At 37.7% G+C, this 22,219-nt stretch overlaps 3 protein-coding genes and 1 long non-coding RNA gene across 6 annotated transcripts in view; 3 read left to right on the forward strand and 1 right to left on the reverse strand.

Annotated features, from left to right (window-relative positions):
- Nucleotides 1-922: 922 nt before the first annotated feature.
- Nucleotides 923-2,617, reverse strand: LOC146742778 (uncharacterized). Of its 2 annotated transcripts, XR_014929863.1 has the most exons (3): nucleotides 2,362-2,606; nucleotides 1,772-1,886; nucleotides 923-954 (listed from the first exon to the last, which is right to left on the reverse strand). It is a non-coding gene; the product is annotated as an uncharacterized LOC146742778 (long non-coding RNA). The 2 variants fall into 2 exon arrangements; XR_014929862.1 differs by lacking the exon at nucleotides 923-954 and having other exon boundaries at nucleotides 1,751-1,886; nucleotides 2,362-2,617.
- A 4,622-nt stretch (nucleotides 2,618-7,239) lies between these two features.
- On the forward strand, nucleotides 7,240-9,985 carry LOC146742779 (uncharacterized). The gene is made up of 2 exons (XM_085500706.1): nucleotides 7,240-7,315; nucleotides 7,424-9,985. Exon 2 carries the CDS (start codon nucleotides 7,451-7,453, stop codon nucleotides 9,983-9,985), a length of 2,535 nt encoding a protein of 844 aa, XP_085356832.1. The 5' UTR covers nucleotides 7,240-7,315; nucleotides 7,424-7,450.
- Nucleotides 9,986-12,932: 2,947 nt separating this feature from the next.
- On the forward strand, nucleotides 12,933-17,014 carry LOC146742780 (uncharacterized). The gene has a single exon (XM_085500891.1). It carries the CDS (start codon nucleotides 12,933-12,935, stop codon nucleotides 16,707-16,709), a length of 3,777 nt encoding a protein of 1,258 aa, XP_085357017.1. The 3' UTR covers nucleotides 16,710-17,014.
- A 1,505-nt stretch (nucleotides 17,015-18,519) lies between these two features.
- The window catches only part of LOC144346409 (voltage-gated purine nucleotide uniporter SLC17A9-like), a 30,789-nt gene continuing 27,089 nt past the window's right edge, over nucleotides 18,520-22,219 (forward strand). For both annotated transcript variants that reach the window (XM_085500531.1, XM_085500533.1), the window contains exon 1: nucleotides 18,520-18,660. In XM_085500531.1, coding sequence (XP_085356657.1) covers nucleotides 18,521-18,660 — 140 coding nt within the window. In that variant the 5' untranslated portion in view covers nucleotide 18,520. The remainder of the gene's footprint in view (nucleotides 18,661-22,219) is intronic.

The raw sequence follows: 22,219 nt of genomic DNA on the forward strand, positions 1-22,219 counted from the left end.
GGATGTTTGGGAATCGCTCAAGGTCAAATGTTCAACTCTCCTAGGGATGTTGCGAATATTACTGTGGTGAGTCTTGTTCGGTGAACTATAAACAGGTGGTACTGAAGCAGGGGGCCTCTCTTTTCGTGTAGCTGTCGCTGGAATTGGTTTACCTGTTGATCTTTGCTTTCTCATTTTCCTGGGTGAGACTACTGTTGTCCAGCCTTTCTCATTATCAGCATTCTTATTTATGGTTATTGCAGGTTTGCTGTTGTTAATGGTATGCGCTGGTATCGTTTCCTTTCTTATCGCTTCATCTAAATAAGTGTGCAATTTATCAAAACTTTCGTCGATGAAATTGAAATGCTTCTTATCAAGTTCACTTCTGAGGTTATTAATCACTTTTGTCTTATTAGATAGTTCTTCTTTCATTTGTGATAACTGTACGTTTGTATTATTATCATCAACTATGAGACTGTTTAATTTCATCTGTAATTGTTCTTCTTTCTGTTCTTTTCCCCTCAATGTGTCCTTAAGGTTGTTAATCTCCTGTTTTAGTGTTTTAATTTATTTTTCTAAAGCAGTAACATCATGGTTATTACACTTACTATGATCTGGTGATGTGAGATTTTTAAGGATCTGGTTACAACCTTCAGTGATCTTTGAGTCTAAATTTGTCATCAATGATGCTTGTGTTTGTTGTATATGTTCAAGTAGACTGATGATATCAAGAAGTGAAGACTTAGGATTATTCGTGACTGGTATTCTGCTTGGAGTAACATCCTTTACTGTAGGTCTTCTTGTGTCAATTTTAAAAGGTGTATGAATGATATCTTCATCTTTACATGACTTGCTAGGTTTTTCATTGGATTGTCTGTTGGTCTTGCTAGTTTGTGCTACAGTGTTTGCAATTGTTTTCAGCTTCTCCTTTGTCTTGTCTTCATTTTTCTTTGATTTCCTGTCCACATCTGTCATCTATAAAGCCAAAAAAAGTTTGGCTGTCTTACACGCTGAGGTCTTTCAGCTATCATATGTGACAATGTAGGTTGTGTTACCTTTACTTTAATATCTAATAACTGACTAAGTTTTTGAAAGAAAATGTTTCCTTCATTAAGAATCCAATTAAAGTAATCAGTGCTCTGTATTACAACTGCACCATTCTTGTATATCTTAAATGTTACAGTGCTATTATCAGAGTTAATTAGATAAAGTTGTTCACTTCCCTCATTCTTTTTTATACAACAATTCAACTGTTCTACTGGGTAAACAGATTTGAGAGCCTGGATCCAAATATACCTGAAATGCGTAGATGATTTAATGCTAACACTACATTTATTAAAAATGATATCTATTTCACTACCTATATACTTCTCAAGAAAATCTTTAACCTGATCATAATTATTTAATGGTTGCTTAGAGGGGCAATCTGATTAAAATCTGATGTAGTGTACAGGCTTTAATTATTTTGGCTATAAACTTATTTTAATTTTATTTGTTATTACTTTTGTTATTAATGCCCTTTTATTTTATTATTTTTCTTTGATTTTTTTTAATTTCGCCCTACCTACATCTGATCCGACGCCTATGTAAGTCTCGTTCAAATCTCGCGCAAGTAACAGCCAATCACAGCCCCCCTTTTATACAGGCTGTCGGTTGCTTACTTTTCAGTGTATACGGGCAATCTTTCTGTACATTATATTTTGCCCACTTGAATAACCCATTAATAGAAAATTGCTAGTATATTTGTATTTGCAAAGGAAATTCCACAGCATTTTACAATTTTTGTCATTACATTGAATATTTTTTTCACTTCCAACAAATGTGTACACTTCCAGATATACATCTTCGCCAGCCAAGGTTCGTTCATTCAGTCATCGCTTAAATTTTACATCACTGAGCATAATTATCTAGAATGGAAGCAAAAAAATAAGTAAATCGTAATGATTAGAACACTGTAAACAGCTATAGTAAACAATGCAAACTGATTTTAAATTTTATAACGGTCAGCGGCCCACGGCATCGACGCAGAAAATTGGAGCAAAAAAACATTTCCTGATCAATTGCGATGTGTTCCAAATAAAAAATATTTTATTTCAGTCCAAATCAGCTCAATTACTTTAATAAGGAGTTATTGTATAATGTACAAAATGTTGATACAATTTGATGAATATTTACAGCTACGGCTTCAATACCGTAGACGATTTTGGCCCGATCGTCAACAAAACACCACCAGTCTCCAAGGCTGGTGTTCGGTCGAACCGGTGGAAACAAAATCGTCACTCCCAGAATAACTATGCAAAATAACGATCTAAAGTCGAACCATTCGAGCCACAATATTAACATAAAAATGACTTTCGTTGCATTTGACAATGATAAACTTACCGAAAAGCCGTGTTTTTCCCGGTCGCTAACGTCGTATACGCCATTTTATTTGAGTGTGTTTGCCACCAGACTCTGCCCGGTGACGTCATCATGTGCGGTATAGAAGGAGGTCTGTGATTCGTTGACTAAAATCGTTGATAGTGGGTCTCGTTGAAATCTCGTTACATAGGCACCGGGTCAGATGTAGGTAGGGCGGAATTAAAAAAAATCACAAAATCAAAATCAAAGTAAAATAATAAAATAAAAGGGCATTAATAACAAAAGTAATAAAAAATAAAATTAAAATAAGTTTATAGCCAAAATAATTAAAGCCCGTACACTACATCAGATTTTAATCAGATTGCTTAGAGGGGGTAATATCACTTCCTAAAGCCATAGTGTACAGGTAAATTATGGTAACAGTGTAACAGGAAGTGACACTGTAACAAACAACTTGACCCTTGACACTGTTATATAGAGTTATATAATTAGGTGTTAAGTCAAATGTTATATAATTAGGTGTTAAAGTCAAACGTTATATAATTAGGTGTTAAGTCAAATGTTATATAATTGGGCGTTAAGTCAAATGTTATATAATTAGGTGTTAAGTCAAATGTTATATAATTAGGTGTTAAAGTCAAGGCTGGACTAGAACAAAAGATAAAACAGTGAAAATAAATAAAGTAGTCAAAAACTGTCAAAAATAATGGTAAAATGGTAAAAAAATAGGAATGGAAATAAAAACAAGAATAAAGAAAACTATAAAAATGACTAATAACAACTAAAAAAAGTTAAATCTACCTAGAGTCTACATAAAAAAGGGTAAACAAACAATGCACTGTCTTATATTCTCACAAACAATGAAAGCCCTTCCTAACAGGAGGTTAAAAAAAAAGTCACAAACAGGCCCCATTATGGCACATTTAAGATCTAAGATTTAGTACATAGTTAACAGTAACCCTAATAAATAATTAGGTTGCACTAAAAAGAATGAGATTCACCTAGAAACTAACCTAAAAGGGAAAAATCAGGAGAGGTTCACAAAGCTACATGTTATCAACTTGACAGCGCCCTCTAGATAACATGATAATGTACCACATAACATGATACTGTACCACATAACATGATAATGTACCACATAACATGATAAATGCACTACATAATATGAAAATGCACTACATAATATGATAAATGCACAACATAACATATTATTTTGAGCAAGGGCAAGGTCCAATCTGATTAAAATAAGATCCTAGTTTGGGCTTTTTTTTTTTCTTTTTTTTTTGCCCCCTTGTGGGCTTTCGCGATTACCAAAACTTAAAAAAATACCAGCAAATAAATTTAAAAAAAAATAATAGAATATATGAAAAAAATATGAATGATATTATTTTAACAAAAAAAAAAAAAAAAAAAAAAGCCCAAACTAGGATCCTATTTTAATCAGATTGGGGCAAGGTCCTGTACCGGCAAATGGGCTTAGACATATTACGAAACGACCCAAAAACGAGCCAAACGACCCAAAAACGAACCAAACGACCCCAAAACGACCCAAACAAGCCAAAAACTGTCATACTGTCATACATAATTACCGCGATATTGCGACAGCCATTTTAATGAGCACATCGGCCGACGAGGACGCTGTTCTCATTTGGATTCTCGCTGTCCCGAATTACGGAATAATAAAATTACACAGAATAATAAATAAATAAATAAATAAATAATATACATATCAGTGAAAATATTACCCTATTAAAAACTAATCCATAATGTGCTTCTATTGATTATTGTTCTCCTGATAATGTTTTCTTTCTTATTTCTGGTATCAGAGTATCAAAGAAGTTTCAATATTTCAAGCAATATATATTTAGATTAGTGAAGCCATATGGACATTCAACTCCAAAGTCAATCAACCACCCTTCTGTATGAGGGTACTACTAGAGTAGTACCATAATGGGCACTGCAGATCCTGATAACAATTTGGTATTATAAATGGCAAATAATATTATAAATAAGAAAACAAAATTCAACAGAAAAAATTCCATCTCTGGGTTTAGAAGTTATGCACGGAAAAGCCTGCAAAATTATTATGCAAAATAGGTAATTAATATGCATGGCTTCTGGAATTATCTGAAATTATCAACCCGGTATTCCTCGGCTTTCTGTGATTCCGTTATTTCTACTCACTGGCGGATCCAGAAAATTGGTGAGGAGAGAGGGCGCTCCTATTGACGTGGCCGTAGGTGGGCTGGGTTTGTCAATTCATTTGTCATTTTGTTTGCGGGCTGAAGGCGCCTTGCCAACTCCCCTTAACTCCGCGAGTGCTACTAATAAGATTTCGTTATCGTGGTAAACCCTATATCAAATGAATATACGCTGTATTCATAATCCCATGTCCCTGCCATGTGCTTACTACTTTTATTGTCGCCGAGGACCCAACAAGACAAAACGCATAAAGGAACGTCAACAAGAATGACATAATGGTAGGGTAACATTGCTCGTTGTAATCGAAGAAACGAAACGAAACGGAATGATACACATAGGGACAATTAATCTATAATCAGAGAAAATGGGTTTTAAATGCAAAATATCTACGAAATATTTGCCTAAAATAACAACATTTTAATCAGTAAATGGTTCGTGTCGCTTACAGATAATCGGAATTCTGTAATCAGGGAAACAAGGGTTCTACACGTACAATATTCACAACTGTCGGACGAAATCCGATCAGTATATTCACCTTTCACTCGTGCATATAACAACATAAAACATTTTCCGATTATCTGTAAGCGTTGACCTTATATACAACAAAAAGTTCACAAAAGGTGTGATCATCATGATTCATACCATCTTAATCAACGTTGGAAATAATATTGTCTCTTAATTTGAAACCGTAGAATATATACTTTGATGAACTCAGAGGTACAAACGGGTCATGAGAGTTTATTATTTTTGATTGGTATTTGTAATAGTAAGGGGAGAGGAAAATTCTCTCAAATGTTTGTATAAGTGTATAAATTCAAATCAAATTACCCCAGACCATTCGTCCCGGTGTTATCGCTATCGCCACACGAGTGTACACCGGGACGAATGGTCTGGGGTAAAATCAAATAAGTGGTTCTCACAATATAAAATTATTTTCGGGGAAAATGGTCAATTATTATGCAACTTAGACAATTAGTATGATTGAATGGCACAACAATATTATCAGAACTTGCATTTGTCCCATGCTGTCTGCACAAAATGTCATCCGAATCAGTACTTAAAATGAAAATCCTGAGACAGGTTCTTGGTTTTAAAGTGGGCATGATGCGAAATTTATATTACACGCATTTATCAGGAGGTCGACGAGGGCAGATGATTTGTAAATGTATCATGATTTATATTTCAGTCAGTTTGACAGTGGTTGCCATGACATATACTGATAAATGTTAATGACAAGACCAGATGGCGAGCTGGTCGAAATCAACCAAAAACATCTTATGACTCTGCAGTTTTTAAGATACAAGACAGTAGCTGTAATTCTAAACCAATGTTGTTTGCGAGTTTAAATAAGGTAGTATCTTTGTGGAATGTTAGTGCGAGATTATTACCCCATCAATATTAGTTAGCGTTGACAATGTATAGAAATGTTTTCTCTAGACAGCTTGACGAGTAATTAATTGATTATGATGTGTAAAACTTTCATGTGATTGGTTGTTTGTTGGAAGGCAAGGCCTTGGAGTCTCTTATACTGATTGTAATTGGTTAAGGGGTGACAAGAAATAAAGATGGATTTAATGCTGTCTCGGGTGAAAACCAGGGACTTGGCAGAGAATCGTTTTGGGAACATGAAAGAAGCTTGTGTGTGTCTTTTGTCAGCCTAGCGTGGAAACGACCGAACCCCGGTTACCTAAGTGAAAGGTTTTTAACCATCAAAAATACCTATCACACGTGGTGGATAACCCTTGGGCATTGTGTTCAACACAAAAATCATCCTGTGAAGAAAAGTGAAATGACGAAGAGGTGTCTTTCTTGTGAACCGAACTAACAGCTCCATGGCAGAGACGACTCAGAAACCGCGCTCGACGACTAACACCGTTACCAGTATGGCACCGATGTACAACGCTGAAGAGATGAAGATTTCAGAACCCCTTCGGAAGGACCAGTACCGGATAGGACTGTATAATTAAGAATTGAGCGACATTAAAGACAAGAAGATGACAAAGAACGACCCGGACTAACGCGACGACAAGAGAAGAAGACGCTATATAGACTTTGAATTAGAACTTTAGCTATCTGTGTATTGCTCGCTGGACACTGTAACTGACACTGTGTAACTCAATAAGGACGTTGAACTCTTTTCCAGAACCCTAACCCTATTGCTCAGTAATGTAATGTATTGCTTGCTTTTCTATCTTTTTTTTACCGTTTTTTTTTGTGGTATTGAATTGTATGTATGCTCAGAGACACAGAGATGAATAGTAAGAATAGCGGATATTTTGGTATCGAAAAGATTATTAAGGGTAGGCTAAGGAACGGTAGAAAAGAGTATCTTATTAAATGGGTGGGGTACCCAAAAGATCAAAATTCTTGGGAATGTTATGAGAATTTAAACGAACAGGCGAGATTATTTTTAGAAGACCATCCGATACCCCTTATGGGATCGACGAAAGCAAACAAAAGAAGGCGGGAAAAGTTGATTAATGGTTTAGAAGTATATTAAAAAGAGGTTAGTGTGTGACAAGACGAGTGTTATTTGGGCCCTGGGACGCACATCATTCATTACTAACGATAATACTTAACGAATTCATTCATACGAGATCATTTCTCAAGGAGCGTGGAAAGAATCCATGATAAAGCCTAAGTTTAAATTACATGGAGGTGTTATGTCCGCACTATAGCTACGTACGGGTTTGGTGTTGGGGGTCACACTTTCATGAAGACGCCGGGCAGTGACGCCATGGACAATTTGATGAGAACATAGGAAACGCTTTAGGTGGGTACTTAATTCTACCATTCGACCACGCAAATTGAGAATTGGCCACGAATTTTTCATTTATCATGTGTCATACCCCTTTCTTTTCATTTCATTACTAATTTATAGTGCGTCTCCCGAGAAATTGATGTCAAGATGAGAATAGCGTTGATATTTATTAGTGTATTACTGGTCGTACGATGGAAACCGTCTGTGCAGATGAGAGATTATGTTCTGCGCCCCAATTATGGAGTATTGTTTGAACGGGTAGCAAACATCGATAACAGCCTAACGTACTGGCATCACACGTTCGCAATACCTTATTTAGATATTCCTATGATGAGTGTGAATGAGTCATTATGTTCGAACGAAACAGTTCACCTCATTCCGAAGTTTTGTGAGGAATACGGGGAAACTTTGAAGTTAGTCGAACAACAGAATAAGTTCTATATGTATCATATTTCGAGAGATGAACGAGCGATTCGTGTGTTATTTCCAAAGATAGAGAAAAAGAATTTGGGAAATGAACGGCAGAAAAGGGGATTATTAGACTTTGTAGGGAAGGTATCGAAATCTTTATTCGGAACGGCCACGTCGAACGACGTAAATATTTTGAGACGACATGTAGCGGCATTGGAAAGTTCCACCGAGGTTATGACAGATCAAATTGTTGCGTACGAAGATGATTTAAACTCATATGTTTTCACAATGAATAAAAGAATAGGGAATGCTCTGAATGGGATTAAGGAAAATCATGAGGCCATTTATTCGATCGTATCTGATTTATCGCAATGGAGAAAGCGCTTGAACAGAATGGAACTAAATCAAGAGGCGTTAGAAAAAGAATTAAATTATGAACGGCGATCCACACATTTAATGTTTCGATATGCTATTCAACGCCTACAAGCGTTACAGTTACTTGAAAGGGAGACACAACGTAGGGTGAGTTCGATTGATGTGTTATTACAAGAAAGATTACCTTTGCAGTTGGTAGGACCGAGAGTGTTAGGGGATGCTTTAAGGGCAGTGCGAAAGAAACTACGAAAGAAATATCCTAATTTTGATATAGCATACACGAATTTGAATTATTATTACCATAATGCGAGAGTGACATTTCGGCGTACAGACAATAATGTGTACATAAAGGTTGGAATTCCCATTACTATAAAAAACGACATATTCGAAGTGTATAAAGTGATAGTCATGCCTATGCCCCTCCCTTATGATTTAGGTGATAAACCTCAGCATTTCGACAATAATACAGCAAAGAACGGGCGCACGAAGGTAACGTCAGTTGCAGAGTATTTTGGGGTTAATGAAGATGAAACTTACTACATTGAAATGAGTGCAGACCAAATTTCGTCTTGTACTGGTCTGACAGTAAAAGATTGTCCCTCTGTGATTACCATGATAAATATGCGTAAGTCGTCGTGTACGAAGGCCTTGTTCTATGATAATAAAGAGGAAATTCATAACACATGTAAAATAGATTTAATACTCAACCCAGTATACGAACCTAAGATTCTCGAAATCGGACAGGGGAATATTTTGGTGAATAGCAATGATACAAAATGGTTAATAGCATGCGGGGATAAAAGCCCTGAGCCTATTGAAGGTTGTACAATGTGTATAATTAAATTGCCCTGTGGATGCGCTATAAATTCCGACAATCTCTATATATCGCCATTGTTAACCAGTTGCACAGAAGACGAGGCCCCCACGTTTCTGCATCCGGTAAATTTGCCATTTTTAATACCCTTTTATGACCCAGATGATTTGACGGAAATTACGGGGGAATCGATGTATGAAAACCCGTGGCGAGTACAACTCCCTAACATCACCATTAACAGAGGGAATTTCGAGGAAATTGTACGTTCTGATGCACGTTTGGTGGTAGATTTAAACAGAACGGCAGATTTATTAAGGAAAAATAAACCAATTTATTATTCTAAAGTAGACAAATTATTTAGCGACATTACGGATGAAACCCCTGCCTTACCGTTTTTGGAAGTCAAAACTATTACTATAATTGAAACCATTCTGGCTATTATAAGCACAGGGTCACTGATTTTGTCAGTATATACAGTTTGTAAGGTGAGAACTTTGAGCATATTGATTGCATCCCTTCCCAGGGTCCGGGCTAAAACATTATATTTGCCAGTAGACGAGTTAATTACGGACCATCCCTTGCGAGATTTGAAGAGTTCCATGATCCAACTTCGAAATGAAACGTTAATTCTGATTTTAATGTGTTCAGGATTCTTATTAATATTGGCGGTTATTCGATTGTGCAAGTGTTATCGTAATCGCTCTATAATGTATCGTGCACCTAAATTGCCCCGTACTAAGTTAATTTTAGAGATATCCAATGACAAGCTGTATGTCTTGGTAAATGTTATGACCCTGTACGTGTCTCCGAGCCATTTGGCCTTTGCAAAGCGACCCGTAATCGAGAATTTAACAGTTGAACGTGGTATAATTTCGTCCGTGTTGAATATCGAATGGGGTGATTTAAAATACAAATTTCATGGTGTAGAACGTGTAATTCCTTTGCCCAAAGCCGTTAAGATACCAAAGTGGAAAGATAGTAAGTGCATGGCTGTGGAAGAGGTAGGGAATCATTATAGATTATTGGTAGGTCTATCTGAAGTATATACCGAGATTCCCAGGGATATTATTAATATGCAGTAGATAGGGAACCCAATACTGAATAATTGGGATAGCAAGTGAAGTGCTGGCACCTCTCCTTGATAGAGTAGGATATTCGAAAATATAACCAATGTATTTAACCTCATAATCTTTTTATTTAAATATATATAACTATTGTATTTTAGAATCATAACAGTAGTGTTTAAATTTATAGCTTTTTATTTGAAATTATACTTACCATATGTAATCATTGTATTTACTCATTTGAAACTATGTATTTTGTTATATTAGAGTGTATTTTACTTGCTTAACGATTGTCGATGTATTTGACGTGTGAAATATAAATGTGATGACATCCTTGGTATTGGAACGGTATGTTCGGAGAACATGCAGAATGTAAAACAGGGGGTTGTATCATGATTTATATTTCAGTCAGTTTGACAGTGGTTGCCATGACATATACTGATAAATGTTAATGACAAGACCAGATGGCGAGCTGGTCGAAATCAACCAAAAACATCTTATGACTCTGCAGTTTTTAAGATACAAGACAGTAGCTGTAATTCTAAACCAATGTTGTTTGCGAGTTTAAATAAGGTAGTATCTTTGTGGAATGTTAGTGCGAGATTATTACCCCATCAATATTAGTTAGCGTTGACAATGTATAGAAATGTTTTCTCTAGACAGCTTGACGAGTAATTAATTGATTATGATGTGTAAAACTTTCATGTGATTGGTTGTTTGTTGGAAGGCAAGGCCTTGGAGTCTCTTATACTGATTGTAATTGGTTAAGGGGTGACAAGAAATAAAGATGGATTTAATGCTGTCTCGGGTGAAAACCAGGGACTTGGCAGAGAATCGTTTTGGGAACATGAAAGAAGCTTGTGTGTGTCTTTTGTCAGCCTAGCGTGGAAACGACCGAACCCCGGTTACCTAAGTGAAAGGTTTTTTTAACCATCAAAAATACCTATCACAAATCAGTAAAAACACCTTATTCAAATTAAGACCAACAATTTGTCTTACTGTGGTATCTTAAAGATAAACCAACAAATGAATAAATTTATTGACTAGCAATTTAGTTGTTAAACACTGTATGTTTGTTCTTTATTTATTATTTATAAATTATTTTGATTTTTATAATAACATTTATTTATTTTCTTATCATTATTTACTATTATTGTTCATCTATATTATGTATGTGTTTGTTATTAATCATTGTTTATTCAGATTTTAATGTAGTATTTGTGTTTGGTTTCGGGACAGCGGCAATCCAGATGATAACAGCGCCCTCACCGGTCGGCGTGCTCCTTAAAATGACTGTCGCAATAATACCGCGGTAATTGGACAGTCTTTGTTTGACGATTTGTTGTGGTCGTTTTGGCTTATTGTTTTTTTTATTGTTTGGGTCGTTTTGGCTCGTTTTTTGGTCGTTTGGGTCGTTTTTGGGTCGTTTCGTAATATGTCTAAGCCCACGGTGCACACAACACTGCGCCACTATGTGTGTTTATTGTATTTACAATCATGTTAACGCCCTCTTGTGTTCGCTTTACATTTTGCTACGCATGCTCTGTTCTCTCGTTGTGTTTTCCCCGCCATGTTGGTTCTGTTTTCCCGTTGAGAAATAAACGGAGTTACTCGCTCGTTAGCGCTCCAACTGAAGTGTCTGGTTGTAGTCCAAGCTCTGTATACAACAGGTCTGTGTCCATACTGGCGTGGTGGCAGCGTCCTTCGGATCTCACGTCATTGAAAGGTAATACGGACATCGTTAACTCACAAGCCTGCTATACACGTACGGACTTTACACACGCATATTGTGTACAGCCAGTCAGTCAATATATCGACTGGATAATACCGACGTTGATTTCGTTAAGCAATACTAATCATTATGGCCAACCAACAACGGGCGCCCAAGCAGTGGTGTCTGTCAAAATCAGAAACAATTACTTCGTTTGAAAGCTGGCGTCAGAACCTGGTCTACACACTCTCATTAGACTCAAATTTTGCACAGTTCCTCGGTGAGGGCGTACAGTGGACAAAGCGAACCAAGGCTACACTGCTGAGAGGTTTCACAGATGATGGAGAAGACATCCAGGCCGGCAGACGACAAACTGCCCAGCAGAAGGTCAGTGCCCTAGAACTAATGTTGGGGCAAATAGCCAACTTCTGTCCAATCATATCTCGCAACATGATAGTCAAAAATTCGACATCCATGAGCAATATTTGGCAGGTAATCCGTCTCCATTTTGGGTTCCAGTCCACTGGTGCACACCTGCTAGATTTTTGTAATATACACCTTGAACCAGATGAACGCCCAGAAGATCTCTTCCAACGCTTAACAGCATTTGTTGATGATAACCTGTTACGCAGCGACAATGGTATTTCACACCACGGTGAAACAATAACTGACGATGAGGAAATTTCCCCTTCACTTGAGAACTACATTGTACTCACTTGGTTACAACTAATTCATAGTGACCTCCCCAAACTGGTTAAACAGCGGTATGGGACTGAGCTGCGGACACGGACTCTAGCTTCTATAAAGCCCGAGATCTCGCAAGCATTGAGCTCACTTTTAGATGAAATCCACATGACTGAGGACGCCACTGTCATGCTCTCTGCTTCTTCAAGGCCTCAGAGGGGACGCATCACACCAAAACCAGTGAGATATCAAAAGGCTCGGCCCAGGGAACGCAAAAGCCGCTCATGCCCATTATGTAAGCAGGCCAGCCGTCCAGACAACCATTTCCTCAGCGAGTGTGACTTCCTGCCGGACCAAGATCGTAAATTCATGACCAAGGCCAGACAGATTGTTAATATACTCGATGATGTTCCCCAGGACACTCAACAGGGCGATGATGACCTCAGTGACTCTGACACTGCGGACGTCCCTACTGCCCTTAGAATACAGGTTCGTCAGTCACCATATATTGATACATTTTATGGCCACCAGGTTACACGTCTTACCATCGACAGTGGTGCCACTGGCAATATGGTTCTACTGGCCACCGCAAAACGTCTCGGCGTCCCAATAAAGTCTAGTTCTCAATCAGCACGCCAAGCAGATGGTTCATCTCCCCTAAAAGTTGTGGGTGAGACCAAATTCGCAGTGAGTCGCGATGATATGAATTTCAAGTTTGAAGGCCTCGTTGTCGAGAATCTCGATGTTGAAATACTCGCAGGTACCCCTTTCATGGAGGCCAATGATATAAGTGTTCGTCCAGCCAAGCACCAAGTCACTGTGGGAGACAACACTACATATACATACGGTTCATCGCCAAAGGGCAGTCATCGCATTCGCCGGACACTCATACTACGCGCACCACCAAAGTCAACAACAATTTGGCCTGGTGATTTCATTGAACTTGACTTGCCTACAGAAATCAAAGACTCAAGCGAGGCATTCGCACTTGAACCACGAGTAGAATCTCGCTCGCTCTCAGTCATATCATCTGACAAGCCATGGCCTGCTCCAAACATTTATTCAACCATATCGGGTAAAATTCGGATTCCGAACCAGACCAACACACCCCAAAATTTGAAACGCAATGAACATTTTTGCCAAATATGTCCTGTCTTCGTACCACCGACAAACAAAGACAGCATAGACACTACACTTCATGTAACATCACCACACAAATCAGTTCTTCCAGAAAAGAGCTACTCAGATTCGGTTAAAATTGACCCCGACCAACTCCTCTCTCCGTCTCACCAAGCAAAGTTCGCAACATTACACCATGAATATAATGATGTCTTCAACACTGCAATCAAGGGTTATAACGGTGCTTCTGGCCCATTTCAAGCAGTCGTGAACATGGGTCCTGTTCAACCACCGCAGCGCAAGGGCCGTGTTCCCCAATACTCCCGTGACAAGTTGGCTGAGTTACAACAAAAGTTTGACGAACTTGAAGAGCTCGGTGTTTTTGCTCGCCCGGAGAACGTACATGTCAATGTAGAATATGTGAACCCCTCATTCTTAGTCAAAAAACCAAACGGTGAATTCCGTCTTGTCACCGCTTTTGCAGACGTTGGCCGCTACAGTAAGCCACAACCCGCCCTCATGCCAGACATCGACAGCACACTACGCCAAATTGCACAATGGAAGTATATCATCACCACCGATCTCACTAAGGCCTTCTACCAGATTCCCCTGTCACACGAGTCACAAAAATACTGTGGCGTTGTAACCCCATTCAAAGGTGTCCGCGTATACGTGCGTTCAGCCATGGGAATGCCAGGCTCTGAGACAGCGTTGGAGGAGTTAATGTGTCGCGTACTTGGTGACATGCTTGAGGATGGTAGCATTGCCAAACTCGCAGATGATCTGTACTGCGGTGCAAATACAATCGAGGACCTTCTTGTAAACTGGAGACGTCTCCTGTGTAAGTTAGCAGCCAATGACTTAAGACTGTCACCATCGAAAACTGTCATCTGCCCGGCAACAGTCACAATTCTCGGTTGGGTATGGAATGAGGGAACCATCCGCGCAAGCCAACACCGTATCTCTACGTTGTCGTCATGTTCTCCACCGGAAAAGATACGCAACCTACGATCATTTATAGGCGCATATAAGGTCCTAGCTAGAGTGCTTCCAGGCTGTGCTTCTCTTGTTGCTCCACTAGAAGATGCGACTATTGGACAACAATCCCAAGATAAAATTCAATGGTCGGATGAGCTTCGTGATTCCTTTCGTGTTGCTCAGGCAGCATTATCATCAAATCACACGATCACACTCCCCAGACGCACAGATCAGATATGGATCGTCACTGATGCAGCCATTAAAAAACACAGTGTTGGGTCCACCATGTATGTCTCGCGTGGTGACAAGCTCCACCTTGCAGGTTTCTTCAGTGCCAAGCTTCGAGGCCGTCAGGCAACATGGCTTCCATGTGAAATTGAGGCCCTTTCTATTGCCATCGCAACAAGGCACTTTGGGCCATACATCATTCAGTCCCACCATAAACCGTGTATTCTTACCGACAGTAAGCCATGTGTGCAAGCGTACGAAAAACTTTGTCGGGGTGAGTTCTCAGCAAGCCCACGCATAACAACATTCCTCTCTTCTGTTAGTCGTTACCAGGCCAACGTGCGCCATCTGGCGGGCAAGGACAATATTCCATCAGACTTTGCCAGCCGCAATGCCGCAGAGTGTACCACCCCTACCTGTCAGATATGTTCGTTTGTAGAACGTGTGGAAGACTCGGTTGTCATGAACACATCCGTTGAAGACATATCATCAGGAAATAAACGCCTACCATTCACCAATAGGGCAGCGTGGCAAACTATCCAGTTGGAATGCGCTGATTTAAGACGCACACATTCTCATCTCACCCAGGGGACTCGTCCATCTAAAAAGCTAACTAACATCAAAGACGTCAAACGCTACCTCAACATCGTCACTATTGCCAAAGATGGTCTACTTGTAGTCAAGCGTACTGATCCATTCGCTCCACCTCGCGAGTGCATTGTTGTACCTCGACAGGTGTTAGATGGCCTCCTGACAGCAATTCATATTCGTCTCAGTCACCCGTCTTGTTACCAAATGAAGCAGGTCCTCCATCGTTATTTTTTCGCACTGGACATGGACAAGGCAATCCAACACGTATCCACCTCTTGTCACCAGTGTGCCTCACTTAACAAAGTACCTCACACAATTGTTAAGCAATCAACTTCAGATCCACCAGAATCTGTTGGCAGTTTATATGCAGCAGATGTAATTAAACGTGAAAGACAATTAGTCCTAGTCGTCAGAGAATGCGTCACGTCATACACCACAGCGTGCCTCATAGAAGACGAACGCAGTGAAACATTGCGCAACGCCTTACTGCGACTTTGCATTGACCTGAGCCCCCTTGATGGTCCACCCGCAGTTATACGAACAGACCCAGCTCCAGGTTTTGTAGCCCTATCGAAAGACAGCCTTCTTCGAAAATACCGTCTGAATATTGAGGTCGGCCGCATCAAGAACCGCAACAAAAACCCTGTCGCAGATAGAGCAATACAGGAAGTTGAGGATGAGATTCTCCGCCAGGATCCACTGTGCGCAACTATTACGCCACTCTCCCTCTCCATAGCAATCGCTCATGTTAACTCTCGCATACGGTCAAGTGGCTTATCGGCACGTGAAATGTGGACCCAAAGAGACCAATTTACCAATTACCAGCTTCCAATTAGCGACCGTAAACTTATTTTAGACCAACACACGAAACGTTTGGCTAACCATAAAGCTAGCGAGAAGTCAAAAGCTCCTACAGTAAAAACCACCAGTGCACCCAAACTTGAAGTTGGGGACCTCGTCTATCTGCACTGTGACCGCAATAAGTCTAGTGCCCGTGATCGCTACTTGGTGACTGGTATCGATGGCCAATGGCGCAACATCCGCAAGTTCCGCGGTAGTCAACTCAGGCAAACGTCATACCGTGTCAAAGAGTCGGAATGTTATATCGTACCTTCTCCGAAAGACACCGATCAAAACCCTATGTCATATCATCTGGACGAAGACGACACTCCACTATCTCCAACACATCCACCAATACCACCAAGTATACCTTCCGATCTAACACCGGCAACAGGTTGCACTGACACTCCCTTAGAAACTGAGTCGCAAAGTATTGGCTCAATAAACCCAATATTGTTGACTCCTGGAGACCAGACACCAACATCCCTGGCTGATGATAATCCAAAAGTCATGCAGCCCGTTCAACATAGACGATCAAGCCGTAACCGCCGGCTTCCGGAACATCTAAAAGACTATGTCATGGACTTTTAAGTCTGTATTCAGTTTAGATTATTTTTTGTGTCTTTCCAACAACAATTTTGAATTATCATGTTGCCTGTCATTTTTCCTCTTGCGTTTTCTTTAGTCTTTTCGAAAATGATGTAAGTTAAAGACGATAAGTGGTTACGCCACTATGTGTGTTTATTGTATTTACAATCATGTTAACGCCCTCTTGTGTTCGCTTTACATTTTGCTACGCATGCTCTGTTCTCTCGTTGTGTTTTCCCCGCCATGTTGGTTCTGTTTTCCCGTTGAGAAATAAACGGAGTTACTCGCTCGTTAGCGCTCCAACTGAAGTGTCTGGTTGTAGTCCAAGCTCTGTATACAACAGGTCTGTGTCCATACTGGCGCTGTACGCAGAGCTACGTCAATAAGGGAACCGGAGTGAAGTCATCCGCCAGTCGCCATCCGCCAGTCAGAGTATCAACCGCCGGCCAGTCAATTTTTTTTTCTGTTCATACAAAATAAAAATGTTACCTATTTTTGTAATCGCTGGTTCATGCGGCAGTGGAAAATATGAAAAAATTTTTTTTGTCAAAATGACGATTTTTAGATGAAATTCAGAAAACACGCTAGCATTTTTCCCGACTTCAGGCGATCACAACCACAGTTTGAAAATCGATACACATGATTGTGATCGCCTGAATTGGGGAGGAATGTTAGCGTGTTTTATGAATTTGATCTAAAAATCGTCATTTTGACCCAAAATTGCAACCAAAATGATGATTGTGCCAAAGGTCTGAAAAAATGTCTATACTGTATAGATACTGGAGATTATGTATTACTAGTTAGTTAATGTGTATCGATTTTCAAACTGTGGTTGTGGTCGCCTCAACTCGGGAGGAATGTTAGCGTGTTTTATGAATTTGATCTAAAAATCGTCATTTTGACCCCAAATTGCAACCAAAATAATGATTGTGCCAAAGGTATGAAATATTTTCTATACTATATAGATACTGGAGATTATTTATTACTAGTTAATTGGAGTGTATCTATTTTCAAACTGTGGTTGCTATCGCCTGAATTGGGGAGGAATGTTAGCGTGTTTTATGAATTTGATCTAAAAATCGTCATTTTGACCCAAAATTGCAACCAAAATGATGATTGTGCCAAAGGTCTGAAAAAATGTCTATACTATATAGATACTGGAGATTATTTATTACTAGTTAATTGGAGTGTATCTATTTTCAAACTGTGGTCGCTATTGCCTGAATTGGGGAGGAATGTTAGCGTGTTTTATGAATTTGATCTAAAAATCGTCATTTTGACCCAAAATTGCAACCAAAATGATGATTGTGCCAAAGGTATGAACTATTTTCTATACTATATAGATACTGGAGATTATTTATTACTAGTTAGTTAATGTGTATCGATTTTCAAACTGTGGTTGTGGTCGCCTCAACTCGGGAGGAATGTTAGCGTGTTTTATGAATTTGATCTAAAAATCGTCATTTTGACCCCAAATTGCAACCAAAAGAATGATTGTGCCAAAGGTATGAAATATTTTCTATACTATATAGATACTGGAGATTATTTATTACTAGTTAATTGGAGTGTATCTATTTTCAAACTGTGGTTGCTATCGCCTGAATTGGGGAGGAATGTTAGCGTGTTTTATGAATTTGATCTAAAAATCGTCATTTTGACCCAAAATTGCAACCAAAATGATGATTGTGCCAAAGGTCTGAAAAAATGGCGACTGGCGGATGACTTCACTCCGGTAATCACGAATGGTGTCCATTGTTCACCATAGGTCATAGTTCACGCATTCACGTGATATTATTTAATAGCTATGTTTTGAAATGTCGAACGCCGGGGTTGAACGCTTAGATGTAACCAATTCGATTGGCGAAGCTGAAGTAAACATCGATTCTCAATCCACAGCATTTTTACTGGAAGAAGATGAACTTCCCGAGTCGGTAGATTGCAAATACTGGACAAGGTAAATGTGTTTTAGATATTCTTCAGTCATATACAATGTAGTCCCCATAGAAAAACATGGGCCAGACGACTTATACGTAGCTGCATTGTGTGGTAAGGATAATAGTATCGGTAATATTTGTATTTAATTACCCCGACCTTCTTGTGAAAAGGTATTATAGTACCATCCCTATCAACAACACGTAAGTTTATGGGAGACCGTGAAATTACGTGGTACAAAAATTACCCAAACTCAAAAATATACATATCAGGACCACATAAAAAGCAATGAGTCACAAATCTATAAGTCAGGCTAAATATATGAGTAAAAGTAAACATAGATGCATGCCTTTTAAGTGTTTTCAGACATTATAATTTTAGATTTATTAACTCAGGTTAAAGGTTACAAAAGAAAATTACAAATAAAAATAATCAAATTACAATGGCTAAGAGTTTAAAACACAATGAAAAACATATATATATATATAATAAAATATGGTGAAATACCCACAAAATACTATAAGCAGAGTATAAAAAAACAAAAAACCAATGAACACAATAATTTTCAGCTTTTTTGTGTATTTAGTCCCATCAACCCCCTCTTATAGGTGAAGTGATTAAAGATTTTATTTTGGCTTAAATATTGTGTTATTTAAAAAACTTTACAGAGGTATACTGTATTTGTAGTGTTGATTTTAGAGAAGATGTACATGTTATTATTTGTATTTTTGAAGTCTTCATTGCACTCTCGGAATACTATCTCTTTCTCTTTATTTAGGTCTGTGTATTTCAAAATTAGATGTTTTTTCATCATCTATCTTATTTACATTACACCTTGTACATATTCTCTTCTCCAGTTGTATTTTTGGTGTTGTTCTTCTGCCTAATTCAATTCCTAAATTGTGATCGTTCAAATGAGTAAAATTAGTAATTACTGTCAAGTAATTTTCCATTTCAAATTCATTTTTAAAAATACTATATGCTCTTAATTTGTTACCTTGTCCAGTTGTGCCTTTGGTATTTCTAATTTGATCTTTCCATGTCTGTTTATATGTATCTGTCAGCTGTGAGTGTAACTCCTTTGTTAGTTTCTATTGTTACCATTGTAGGTTTCTTCAGCTTTACCAAGTTCACACTAATCAAGAATATTTTTTACATATTTAATTATTAATCCAGTTTGTGTTATATTTTCCTGATTCTTTTAATGCATCTTGAAGGATGCAACTTTCTGGTAAAGATTTCAACCTGTGCCGGTATTTAGTGGTGGAAATATCTGCTTTAACTTTGATCAGGGACCTGCCAAGTTCAGCCCTTAGACCCATTGTAGGTGTCATTTTATTTATGCCAATAGTAAAATGATGAAAAGAGCTACAGACCTGTTCCAATACAATGTTTTCATTTAATAATTCACAGGCCCATATTTCTGTACATTAAAATTGCAGTTATAAGTTGGTCAAACATTATAATACATACAGTTGGTGATATCATTTTATTATTACTTAATATAGTGTTTCTTATTGTAAATAACGCTTTCATGGCTTTATTTTTCAACAATTGGTTGTTGAGCTTAAATTTTCCATTGGGGTGAAAATTCTTTCACTGAATTTACATTTTGACTATTTATTTTGAAATTCTTTTTTTCAATAAACTATTACCTTTATTGAAGATCATAATCTTTGTTTTCTTTGTATTTAGAGTGAGGTTCTATTCAGTGCAATAATTTATAAAGGCAATTTTGTAGGCCTTCTGCAGTGTTGGATACTAGAACCAGGTCATCTGCATATTGAATACAGCTTAAAGGATTACCATTAATCCATACTGGGTTAAATATATTATCCTCAAATATACCAGGGAGGTCATTTAGGAAAATATTGAATAATGTTGGGGACAGGTTACATCCTTGTTTTACCCCACAAGTGGATTCAAAACTGTCAGAAACACCAGGTGGCAGCTTAACTTTATATTCATTGTTTGTGTACATAGATTTAATTAGATTGTGAAAATGTTGTAATTTCATGTATAAGCCATCCCCCATATATGGTCAAAGGCTTTCCTTAGATCAATGAAACAACTATAAAGATGTTTTTGATGGATGTCTTTTTCACCATACAATGGTTTGGATACCATACAGTGTACAATGGATACACAATGTATCCCAGATATAGCTTGGTTACAAACATCATTTTTTTTTTATTTATTAATACTAGTAGTTTCGTAATGAGTGGCTTTCATGGTGAGTTGCTTTTGAGGTGAGTAGGGCTTTGTTACTACAGTAATTGGTCCTTTCATCAGAGATGAGAATAAATGTTTATTGTGTCATTACCAACTGGTGTCAGTCTGTAAATACCATCTTTAGAAGCTGTTATTTTGTTCTTATAATTTGTGCATTTGCTTTGCCCCCTAGTTTCCTACTTCGCCGGCGAAATATTTGACCATTTATAGAATTGTTGTTGTTGCAGAATTGAATAGTTGAATACTGTTTATTGAAATTAATAATCCCCAGAACAATTTCCCAATTGAGATTAGAAATTATAGTTTGAAACATATGTATAATTACTTCTCAGCATTGAAATTAAAGAAATCTGTATGTATGTGTGTATATTTATATATATATATATATATATATATATATATATATATATATATATATATATATACAGTGATAGAGGAATGAATACACAACTACATAAATATTGAAACTCGACAGCACTGTTTCGTAAGGTACAAGTACCTCACTCATCAGGAGTTTTATGTTTAATAATTCACTGCACCAAAGCGCATATACATTATAAGCTTTGCAAATTAACATATTTATTAAAATATTAATTAAAATTAGAGAGTTTAATTGTTACATATTAGAGCTTTTGATCTGTGTCGGCATGATGACATGAGTTCATTTCTTTTGCCACACTAAACAAAATATAATATCACTAATGTGCTACAAATACAACAAAATCAAATTTTGAAATTGCAATATAAAATATTCCATTAGCGACAATAATGAGTGTATTTCAGTGATATTTACAAAAATATTTGTTCACAATTTTATGAACTGGCTTGGCAATTCCCACCACCAATTCGATATAAATTTACAGAATGAATTTCAAACTAATCCAAAATCACTCTCAATAATTTTGTTTACTTTGTATGTAATATGGTTGCATTTGAGGTTTTCATCATTTTAATGGTGTGCATATACACTATACCGGTAGATACACATTACAAAAATACCCATGTTATATTAATTATAGAATCCATTCTATAACCTGGACAAAAGGAATTATTATTTTTCCTTGCTATAATGATAACGTGAAACTTTATGCGTAAATCCTGATAAATGAGATTTAAAAAAAAGGGATTGTAAAATGTCTGTGGGGTTTCAGGTTTTTGAAAACAAAAAAATTATTCATTGACATAATTTTGTAGTAACATGTTCATGTATCCACAGTATCTTTTGCTTACTGTCGTGACTACACTTTGTACTTGGCAGTTTCCAGTACATGTATACTGTGTTCTCCAGCATAAATATCGGAATATTCAGAAACATAAGAATTTGATGTAAATTTCGTTACCTCTAGGTC

Source organism: Saccoglossus kowalevskii, chromosome 6, assembly GCF_978046115.1.
Source record: "Saccoglossus kowalevskii chromosome 6, keSacKowa6.1, whole genome shotgun sequence".
Lineage (NCBI taxonomy): Eukaryota > Metazoa > Hemichordata > Enteropneusta > Harrimaniidae > Saccoglossus > Saccoglossus kowalevskii.

Bases quoted from the DNA above. Each gene is read 5' to 3' on its own strand.
- LOC146742780 (XM_085500891.1), top strand. From the start codon at position 12,933: ATGGTTCTACTGGCCACCGCAAAACGTCTCGGCGTCCCAATAAAGTCT.
- LOC146742779 (XM_085500706.1), top strand. From the start codon at position 7,451: ATGAGAATAGCGTTGATATTTATTAGTGTATTACTGGTCGTACGATGG.